Raw genomic sequence first — 12104 nt, 5'->3', positions numbered from 1 at the left:
AGCGGTGGGCTTTTCTGAACAGAATTATAACCCATGCCTACCTTTAACTGAGGGTGCAACTACTTTGTATTCCTTCTAGTTAAGAAAGTAATGGCAAGGCAGTATAAAGATTATGCCAGTAATTAATTCAATAAATTCCATGTACATGTATTTTATTCTTTAGTCTTTATTTAGGGTAGTATACATTTTGTTTTACTGCACATAAACAAATGTCAAAAGTAGACTATTTCAAGCCTGAAAAAAGTTTTTCAACTTTCCTCCTTATAACATTGTATCTTTGAAGATCAACACAGAAATATTAGTCACATTGGGATTCAAGCTTTCTTGCCTGTCTCTCCTTTGAATGTAGTAATCCTATTGAAAAGTACAGACCTTTTGTGTTATCCATTGGTAATGACACTCAGCAACATCATGATGCTGCAATTGTTAATGTCTTACAAATCTGATGTTGTATATATGAAATGTTTCCTCCAATATGTAGCCACTTACAGGCACACTATTAGCAGAAATTGGAAGTCATCCCTTATCCCAATTTGGGATAATACAATTCCACTCATCCTCCATATCAGAACTAACAACAGAGCAATCAGACATTTAATATGTAGACTTTGATTAACCTTAGCCTTCTTGACTCAGTATGATAGCTATAGGTAGAACTCAAAAAAGCAAAGACAATCTGCTATCTTGCTTTTTAAAACATGGTAGAGTTCTTAATGGAAGTATGTACTTTAAATATTTATTTGTTCTGGATATAAAGACTGTAAAGAGCATTCTTCTCACGCTAATAGTAAATCTACAATCCCTTGATAGTAAGACTGTCCGAATTGAGAGATCAAAGCACCTGGAACTGCTGACTTGTTTGCTGCATTGGTAATACCTGGTGTGGAAATTGCCATATATTGGCCTTGAAGAACAAAATTTATTTATAACGAATTTATCAACGAATATCATAGCACTCCAGCAGCTTTCTGCCAATTTCTATGCATATCATTTGGATTATGAAACAAGCAAACAGTACCTTTTCAGGTAAACTGATAAAAGTCCCAGAAATCTTAGTTATTGGTTATGATATATTTTGAGTTCAAAAATGTAAATTTAATTTAAATAAAATAAAATAAAATCTTGTGAAATATACAGGCTTACTATTCAGAGAAAGGTAACAGAAATGCTTATTTCATCACTCAGGTCTAGATCACTAAGTCCTTTCTATTTCACATTTTAAATTAAAAGTATGTTCTTTGAAAGCCACAGTTTCTGAACCGTTACCATTTTAAGAATGTAATCGATTTTCTGGCTACATTAGCAATTTGTTTCCTATTTTCAAATTAATGAAAATTTCCTTAGTTGTACGTAGAATCTATTCCTGTCATAAAAAAGCTGATAATATTCATGTTTTCCACGTTCCACAATATCTTTCTCAAAATATTTTGGCCAGTTATACTTATTGGTATGAAAAAGGGTATGACATTAATAGCAGATTATATAGCTAAATTTACATTTGCCTAACCAATAGTAACTTATGGTTACGTAAAATAGCACCAATCTCAGCACAGTCCTATTTTCACCTACACTGGATGTACCTCCATAGAGCAAGACAGAAGGCTAGAGGTTTAATGAAAAACCAAAATCCAAGGAAAAGCCTTTGCTGCTCTATTGTACAGTTTATATAATCTAGTATTTCTTTATTGACAAAATACATTGACTAGATCTTTTCTCTTTCAGTTTAGGAACAATACTCCAGAACTACGCAGCATTTACATTTCTTTAATGAAATTAGCCCTCTATTCCAAGAATAACTCTCCAAATGTAATTGATTCTACTAAGCATAGCTAGTATAACCAATGATAGAAGGTATTACATTATTTAATTATATCACAAATATTATATATTATATAAAGGGAAGGGAATATATTATATTTTTGACATATCTTTCACCATTCAGCCAGGATGTATTTTTAGATGTTAGATGTTTTTGTTACTTTTTTGTCATTTTTTGTTGTTGTTGTTAGTGTTAGATATTTGTTAAGTCTGCTGTTGTTTTCTTTCATTTGTATTTTCTTGGTAATAAAAGAATAAACAAATTTTTTTTAAAAAAAGCAAATATTAAAAATATACTTTTCATATGACTGAAGAAACAGCAAGATTTAGCACCAAGCATAGTAATACAATAATATATTTTTTATTTTATACTGCGCAAAGTAAGTTTTTAATAGATTTTATAATGCTGGTATGATGACATATTCAAAAATACTCAACATTCAGAATGATTTCAATACAAATATACATACCAAACTTCACAAAATGTTTTTAAAATGAAATAATTTGAGTATCTAAATATATGTTTTCAAAATCAAACAAAAAAACCTATATTGAAAGCTTGTGAAAGTTTTAATCAATGTTTCATAAACTTACGCCAATTTTAACAAACAAAAGCAAGCTAAAACCACGATCTATTTGGCATATATAGCCTCAATATGGATCAAGCCTGTTCATTTCTCTTAGAAGAAAATACTGATTAACTTAGAGGCTAGTTTCAGCTTTGTAAAACTATTAGATTGTCTCCCAGAAGTTTAGATAAATGGACAAATTACTTTTCACGGTATAAAAATCAGCTCCAAAGTTCTTATTGGTTCTGATGATTTATTCACATCTTCTAAGAAAAGTAAGGTATTTGGGGGCAAAAGGGGATAAAAACTACTGTAACATTTTATCAAATGGAAAACATTTTCAAATGTAAATCAAATAAAGAAGCAATTAAGTAGTTAAAGGTTTCAAAGTGTTAAGGTACTTGTTATATAACTGTCTAGCCAGTTTGAACTAAATTAAGCTAGAACATGTGTTCTTAGTTGTATGCTGCTGAAGTGATTCTTCAACCGTTCTTGTACAGTGAATATTCACAGAACATGAATTGTAAATTTATTTCCCTTCAAGTCAGATGAGTTCCTGGCTAATTGACACAATATATTGAATTATTTTTGCATTGTTCATCCACTAATACAAATTGCACATACAGTTTCATTTACAGAAGGTTTAGTAAAATCCTGGAAGTCAAAGTTTAAAAGTATAGTAGAGAAAGCACAAATGTTCAAGTTCTGACACATTCCTTAGATGTCTGCTTAAACTGTAGTGGCTGTTAAAAAGTTATGCCTAACTTCAAGATGAAAGGCATTAGCAGCTTCTAAGAAAAGGATAATCACACTCTTCTGGAGATTTAATTAGATGTAACTCACAGAGGCTTTTGACTTGGTTTGCTGTTAATTGAATCAAAATCAATGATGATCTTGCTGCACTTTGGTTTAAATTTTCTAAAAACAACAAAGAGAGAGGAATTATTAGCTAGTGAAGTAGTTAAATATTTTGTTTGCTTTGGCTCCCAACTAAATTTTAAGAAGGAAAAGGCATATCCTTGGATTCATTCTATGTTTTATCTCTATAGGAGCCAATTATAGTGCACCATACTGAGAGATACTGGGACAAAAAAGACTAAGACAAAAAGACACATGGGGTTGCTTAGTCTGTATGTTCTTCAGCTATTGGAGTTCATAAATTAGCCAGGAGTTAGAAGGATTTCTAACAACTTAGCTACAGGGGGTGGCATCTCTGTAACATTTTATATGTTCTTTCCATGCCAATTTTTAATAGAAAACTTCCAAGGTTTGCTTCTTGTAGTCTTAAAGGGAAGGCAGAAAACACCAGCAAAGGGAATAAAATACAAACTACTGAAGCTAGAATCATTTTAGAACTGTAAAATTAATACCATCACCATAGCTCATCCTTTTACATCATTAGAGCATCTGCTGCAGCAATTAGCAAGAGAGGTATTTGGGGACTTTGTATATATTTTACAATCTACTAGTAAACAGAAGAATATGCAAATAGTGTGGATTTAGTGTCTCATTAAGCTTGACAATTCAGTACTAGAGATTCATTAAACCTAGCCAAACCCTCACAAATCATTACAAAAGGCAAAAATAGTCAATAATGAAGGATATACTTGGGAGAATGACTTTATCCAACCATTTGTTCAGAAATATTTGGAGGTATGCCAGCCAGACAAATTTTAGAAAGATCTTATAACAGAATGACTTGTGCCCCTGCTGTATTAAGTGTCTCTCTCACACATACCACATTCATACAACATTTTATTACTTCGTCTTTTCTACTTCAGTAAATTAGGGTAAAATTGTCACAACTGTTGAACATACAAAGTTCCCTAGTTTTCAAATTCTGAAGACCGAAAAATTAAAATTCTATCACATTAGTAATTGAATCCATTTGTTTCCCATGCTTTTCAAAGTCTACCTTCCTTTCATACCCCTGTAAAGAAAGACATTTATAAGAAATGGTTTCAGAGATTGCTTTAATCTGATTTTATTTTAGAGATAAAACTGTTTTCATTTGGAATTGTTTTATTTAAATCTATTTTTATTTAATAAAATATTTGGTAGATAAAAATGAGTTTAGTTTTGAAGCACATAAAACAGACAAATGTATTCTTACATGGATATTATTGAGACGTTATAAACTTCAGAAATAATCCTCATCTTAGAAGCATCACTTGTCAATTGCTATCCCAGTCAATGTAATCTCTACATTACCAACTTACCTAGTGTACTTTCATGCTGTCAGTTTAAAAATGAGAAATTGTATTGTTAAGCTGATGACATACAGCTCTGATCCTCTGTCAAATCTGAATGAAATGTTGTCATCATAACCAACACACTGTAGTTCAAGGTTTGAATGCAGAGTAAACGAAAGCAAATAGGCTACAACTGAATCCTGGTAGGTCTGAAATTCTGTGCATAGGTAATTTTCAGGTCCTGGGTAGTTGATTGGTTGCACTCCCTCTGAAGGAACAGGCATGTAGCCTAGAATTGCTAATAGATTCAGATTTGTCAGCTGAGATACAAAGCAACTTTGAGCGTACATAGCCATCTTACTTTGCCAGCCAATCCAATGGAAGTATTCTCTATGTATTCACGTAGGCAACCTAGAAAACTGCAGGCAGCCTGAACATTTCACAACACCTATTTCAACATCTCAAGGATGGCTGCTTTGTTCATACTAATATGCTCTGCAAAGTGTCTCTCATCCAGACCTTCCTTGATTTTGTCACTATTTTTAAAAAAGATAAGTTTTTAAAAATAATTCTAATTATTTTTAAAACTATCTTTTAAAAAATAGTTTCTATTAAAGTGTGTACTTTATTTTTAATAATCATTGTAAACTAACTTGGAATAGTTTAATTAAAAAGCAGTAAAATGTTGCAAATAAAATTATCTCTCATTTTCTATTTCTGACATCCTCTTTTTCTTCTCTTCTGCGTTGGATGGTAGGCTCTTGGGCTAAGGGCAGATTGCTCACTAGAGACATAAATCATATCTTTGCCAGATTTGGGGGCTGCATAGGACCCCTGGGCTGCAGGTAACTCACTTTAGACTTGGATGTCCATTTTGGCTTTATAGGTCTGTATCTTCACAGCCATTTTTTATGGTTGAAACCTTTTTTTAGTCACACAATGAATATGCCATTGTTTGCAGTAAGTAATGAAGTTGTAATACATTTGCTGAAGCACAAATTTTTACTGATGTTTGCTGTTTGTAAACAGTATGTGTTGCTTTTTTTGCAGAACAGAGGCTGTTGTTTCCACAATAATTCCTTGTATTTTTGCTTATTAACTCACAATCAGAAGCCACTTTGCAGATAGATTGGCAGGCAAGTTTGCTGTACTTTTCAAAGAAAATAAATCTAACCTACAATGTTCTGCATGCTTTGGTTGTATCTCATTGGTCTATGAAAAACAGCTCATTCTGCTTATTTGGTAAAATAAGAATGCTCTAGAAAAAGTTCACAACAATCTATCACATTCCCATTATTGTTCCAACCCTACTTTTAGTGTTAATAACATTATTACCTCAACTTACACCGTTCTGTATATAAAAGGGAAAAGAGAAATTATTGAGCTGCGGAAATAGATTTCTTCACAATTTTAAGACAATGCAATAGCAACCCAATACGCATGGGGGATAAGGATTTATATCCCCATGTATTGACTCACCTGTACAAAATTCCAGCTAGATCAAACAAGCGCCGTGCAGCTATCATTTCCGGAGTATCATGATATTTATCAGATATAAAAATGACTTCTTTTATACCTAGAACAGCGGTGGGGGGGGACAGCAGAATTGAAAACAAAAACATTAAGTACAAGCCAAGAATACAGTAGTTCATTTAAACATATGGGGGGGGGGAGAAAATCCTCCATTAGAGATGTTCAGCAAAGTTTCCATGCAGCTACAGAAAAGGACAAAAAAAAATTATTGTACAAATCTCTATGTGCCAGAGGCAGTAACGTGAGTTCTGTTGATCACTGACATTATATTTTAATTACTGCAAAGGGAACAGTTACAGATTTCTTTGGTACAAACCCCCAGTATATTTGACTCCATAGTCAAGCTTTTATAAAAATAGATTGAAATGTTTGCCCAGAAGTAATTACGTGTTCAGAGATTCAGAGATGTTGAAGGCATGGGGAATTTTCCCCATGTTAGAAACATCACTTGTAAATTAGTATACTGTTCAATGTAATCCCCTACATTACCTGTGTATCCCATTTACTTTAAACTCAACTGTTGAAAGCAACCAGTTAAAATGCAGCATGCTGATCATGCACATTATAAACAAAGTAAAATAGGTCATCTAACATGATAGCAACAACTACAATCAGCATGACAGATCTGGATCATGTATTCTGTAATTTAGATGTGGCTATAAATAAAAATATCTTTGGAAAGGAATAGTATTGTTAATGAAGCAAAAAATTGTACTTGTAGCCTCAAGGCTATAGGGCTTTTAAAAGGGGATTAGGATTTCAAGGACTGTAATACAAATAAATCATTTTTTCTGTCTTTACTTAAGCAACTATTGGAGTATATATAAAAAAGTGTAAGATGCCATACATTCAATAAAAAACTGTAAATATGAAAGTGCTTCTACCAAAACATATTGTACTGTTTGCATTTTTGTACGCAGATGAGTAAGCTACTGCTGTCCATCTGTGAGCACAGAACCGCAGTTTTTCTCTGAAGACCATTCTTAAAAACATAATTTTGCACACATCCCATACAAATTTAAAATCCTTCTATCTGCTACTTCCAACTCTCTGTATCTCATAATTAACAGACAGAGCCAAATTTAATTCTGCTCATATCTTATTCTGTCAAAAGGTTATATTAAGATAAAAAGGTAAAGGTTTTCCCTGTCCAGTTGTGTCCAATTGTAGGGAGCGGTCTCATCTCCATTTCTTAGTCAAGGGAGTCAGCCAAAGACACCTCTATGGTCATGTGGCCAGCATGACTACATGCCAAGACGCATGGAATGCTGTTACCTTCCCATTGAAGTGGTACCTATTTATCTACTCACATTTGCATGCTTTTGAATTCCTAAGCAGGCAGGAACTGAGGAGAATAATGGGACCTTACTCCATTGTGTGGTAATAATACCCTCCAAAAAGCACTCATAGAGATAAATGTGATATCTGCAAAGGAGTCTTCAAATCAGTGTTTTTCAAATCTGTCAACTTTATAAAAACACTGGTTTAAATGTTGGCTGACTTAACTGTTAGTCTTATACAGGTTAACAAATGAGTACCAATTGATGTGGAGTATTTTGGAATCCTGCCCCCATTCTAAAGTCATGGCCGAAATTGCTGGCACCCCAGAAATTTTTCCAGAAAATCAAGTATTTCTCACAGAAAAGTATTGCAGGAACACATGTTTTGCTATATACTGATTTATTCCCTTTGTGTGTATTGGAACACAACAAAAAAGGGAGGAAAAAAAGCAAATTGGACATAATGTCAAACAAAACTCCAAAAATGGGCCGGACAAAATTATTGGCACCCTTAACTTAATATTTGGTTGCACACCCTTTGGTAAAAATAACGGAAATCAGTCGCTTCCTATAACCACCAATAAGCTTCTTACACCTCTCACCCGGAATTTTGGACCACTCTTCCTTTGCAAACTGTTCCAGGTCTCTCTTATTGGAAGGGCGCCTTTTCCCAACAGCAATTTTAAGATCTCTCCACAGGTGTTCAATGGGATTCAGATCTGGACTCATTGCTGGCCACTTCAGAACTCTCCAGCGCTTTCTTGCCATCCATTTCTGGGTGCTTTTTGACATATGTTTGGGGTCATTGTCCTGCTGGAAGACCCAAGATCTCGGACGCAAACCCAGCTTTCTGACACTGGGCTCTACAGTGCGACCCAAAATCCTTTGGTAATCCTCAGATTTCATGATGCCTTGCACACATTCAAGGCACCCAGTGCCAGAGGCAGCAAAACAACCCCAAAACATCATTGAACCTCCACCACATTTCACTGTAGGTACTGTGTTCTTTTCTTTGTAGGCCTCATTTCATTTTCAGTAAACAGTAGAATGATGTGCTTTACCAAAAAGCTCTATCTTGGTCTCATCTGTCCACAAGACATTTTCCCAGAAGGATTTTGGCTTACTCAAGTACACTTTGGCAAACTGTAATCTTGCTTTTTTATGTCTCTGTGTCAGCAGTGGGGTCCTCCTGGGTCTCCTGCCATAGCGTTTCATTTCATTTAAATGTCGACGGATAGTTTGCGCTGACACTGATGCTCCCTGAGCCGGCAGGACAGCTTGCATTCCTTTGGAACTTGTTTGGGGCTGCTTATCCACCATCCGGACTATCCTGCGTTGCAACCTTTCATTAATTTTTCTCTTCTGTCCACGACCAGGGAGATTCGCTACAGTGCCATGGGTTGCAAACTTCTTGGTAACGTTGCGCACTGTGGACAAAGGCAAATCTAGATCTCTGGAGATGGACTTGTAACCTTGAGATTGTTGATATTTGTCCACAATTTTGGTTCTCAAGTCCTCAGACAGTTCTCTTCTCCTCTTTCTGTTGTCCATGCTTAGTGTGGCACACACAGACACACAATGCAAAGACTAAGTGAACTTCTCTCCTTTTTATCTGCTTTCAGGTTTGATTTTTATATTGCCCACACCTGTTACTTGCCCCAGGTGAGTTTAAAGGAGCAACACATGCTTGAAACAATCTTGTTTACCCACAATTTTGAAAGGGTGCCAATAATTTTGTCCAGCCCATTTTTGGAGTTTTGTTTGACATTATGTCCAATTTGCTTTTTTCCTCCCTTTTTTTGTTGTGTTCCAATACACACAAAGGGAATACCTATGTATAGCAAAACATGTGTTCCTGCAATACTTTTCTATGAGAAATACTTGATTTTCTGGAAAAATTTCTAGGGTGACAACAATTTCGGCCATGACTGCATATTCTGTGACTCAACAGTGAAGAGATCAGTACAATTCTTTTACAGACTTTACAGATGGTAATGACAAAGAATTCATAAAGCTGAACTCAAATCTTGGTGACTATGTGGGCACTTCATTATAGTCCACATTCTGACTTCCGGTTTTGCGCCATAGTGGCCGGTCGCAGGATCGTGGACCTCCTTTCAACCTGCCAGGGAACCCTAAATGGGTCTAAGTCTCCCCGGAGAGGCGGCAAAGAAAAGAAGGGTTCCCTTGATGATTCTGGATTGACAGCAATTGTTTCGCTCGATTTGGGGGAAGCCTTCTAACCCGACAGGAGAAAGGCTGGTCACACTTTGTTGACCAGCACAAGCTACTTGTAGCCAAATTCCAAAGGCACTAACCAGCACAACAGTGAACAGCGTGCTTGAAACTGAGTGAGGAATTTGATCTTGTCTCTCCTATTTTATATCTGATTTCCTGGAAAAGTTCCCCAAGAAGCAAAAAGCCTCCCAAAGTGAGATTACACCTCATCTTTCTATGGACAGAAGTGGCAAATTAAACCCTTATAGGGAATAAATAAGGGACGCGGTGGCTCAGTGGGTTAGGACGCTGAGCTTGTCGATCAGAAGGTCGGCAGTTGGCGGGTCAAATCCCGAGTGCCGCGTAACAGAGTGAGCACCTGTTACTCGTCCCAGCTTCTGCCAACCTAGCAGTTCGAAAGCACGTAAAAATGCAAGTAGAAAAATAGGGACCACTACAGTGGGAAGGTAACAGCGTTCCGTGCGCCTTTGGTGTCTAGTCATGCCGGCCACATGACCACGGAGACGTCCTCGGACAAGCACTGGCTCTTCGGCTTTGAAACGGAGATGAACACCGGCCCCTAGAGTCGGAAACGACTAGCACGCATGTGCGGGGGAACCTTTACCTTTACCTAGGGAATAAATATAAAATACTACAGTTTGGATAAATATTTATGTATGTATGTATGTGTATGTATGTATATGTATATATGTATGTATATGTATATATGTATGTATATGTACACGTACACACACACACACACGAACAAAAATAACTCTGTTTTAAAAAGTTCAAAACGAACAGTGACACCTAGTGGAGGATTAGAGAAAACTATAGCAGCATTGACCCAGAATTTGGCAAGACGACTAGAAATAGCAAAAAGCAACTGGGAACAAAGCATTGAGCTATCTCCTATTGAGTGAAACTACATATGTTTAGAAACTGCTGACCTTCTGGGATTATAAACATACTAAGCTGCATTCTTAAATCTAAGAACTGTTTGCAGAGAAAGAAAAATCTTGGATTTTGGCTAATCTTCTAAAGGAGAAATTACGGGAAAACTTTTAGATGGTCAAATACTTTGGACTGAATCTTGACTCGCTGATAATTATAAAACCCCTGAAAAGAAGAACTGTCACAAAATATTGTTTTCATTGTTGCCTTGACAACTGGAAACATATTGGATTATAAAACCATTATATAAAGATAAGAACTAAGTAAGATTTGGCTGTTTGATAAAGCTAATTAAAAAGATTATAACACCAATGAAAAACTACTTAGAGGGGAGAGATAAAACAGATATTATATACCTATCTAAAAGTGATAGAAAACCATACTCAACCACCTTCTCCTGAAGACCCCAGTTTGGAGCTTCAAAGATCTGTAGGAACAATGACTCAAGACAAAAGAAATACATTCCAAGAGAAAATATACACAATGCTGCAAGATATTCAACCGATAATTGTTTCAAATCATGATGAGATTAGAAATAAGTTTGACAATATAAACGAACATATATCTAACTTAAACCTACAACTAAATAACACTCAAAAATGACACCAAAGAATGAACAAACAAATCAGACAACGGAACATAAATTAAATGAAAGTGACATAAATAGAAAAGCTACAAATGAAGAAAAGTACAATTTAATACAAAAAAACAACTGCAAAACCTCACTATAGTAAAGAAGACAAAAAAGATGCTTTATCCTTCGAGTACTTCAAAACAAATTTAAGGATAAAAAAGAAGAACTAATAAAATGGATTAAAGAACTGTCAGAAGAATCATTAAAACATGGGAGAAAAAAATCTGATACTTTACTTGATGTGTCTTTTTTGTCCCCAACAACTTACAAAAATACAACCTTGCAAGCCAAAAGAATAGATAAAAGTTATAAAGGGGCCCTATAGTAAGAGGAATAAGATATACAAGTAGTATAATACTTTTAGAATATACGAAATGTTAAAACATTGAGAGGGTCTATTTAAATGAAAAGTTTGGATATTTAAAGGTAATGAATTTTGAGAAAATTATGACTGATGAGTGGTCTGAATACTGAGGGGAAACTAAACTTCAATAAGAATCCTGAAAACAGGACATATAATGATTTAATAAGATGACTTTTATAAATACATTGGAAACAAGCTGATTAAAAAGCATGTTATATGTTGATGTTATTATATGCATAAATACTAAGAAAGTTTATATTCAACTTGGTATATACTGAAAATATTAATATTTGTTTAATGTAGACAAAAGAATATTACAAGAAGAGATGATCAAGAAATATATTACCAACATATTAATTGTAGAAATTACCATTGTTTTAAATATATGAACCCAGACAACACACTGTTCATGAAGCACTAAAGATTATTGTAAAAATATTATCTATCTATCTATCTATCTATCTATCTATCTATCTATCTATCTATCTATCTATCTATCTATCTATCTACACATACTGTATATATATATACTGCTCAAAAAAA

At 34.8% G+C, this 12104-nt stretch overlaps 1 protein-coding gene across 1 annotated transcript in view; it reads right to left on the bottom strand.

Moving 5' to 3' along the window:
- DCTD (dCMP deaminase) overlaps positions 1 to 12104 on the bottom strand; it is a 264163-nt gene that overhangs the window by 226339 nt on the left and 25720 nt on the right. Inside the window, exons 5-6 of the mRNA XM_081333125.1 lie at positions 6059 to 6155; positions 3231 to 3305 (exon numbers count right to left, since the gene is read on the bottom strand). Of these exons, the coding sequence (XP_081189251.1) occupies positions 3231 to 3305; positions 6059 to 6155 (172 nt within the window). The remainder of the gene's footprint in view (positions 1 to 3230; positions 3306 to 6058; positions 6156 to 12104) is intronic.

The sequence above is a fragment of the Vipera berus genome (assembly GCF_964194415.1).
Source record: "Vipera berus genome assembly, chromosome: 7".
Taxonomy (NCBI): domain Eukaryota; kingdom Metazoa; phylum Chordata; class Lepidosauria; order Squamata; family Viperidae; genus Vipera; species Vipera berus.
The sequence above is the reverse complement of the archived record's forward strand: the minus strand, read 5'-3'. Positions and strand labels throughout refer to the sequence as shown.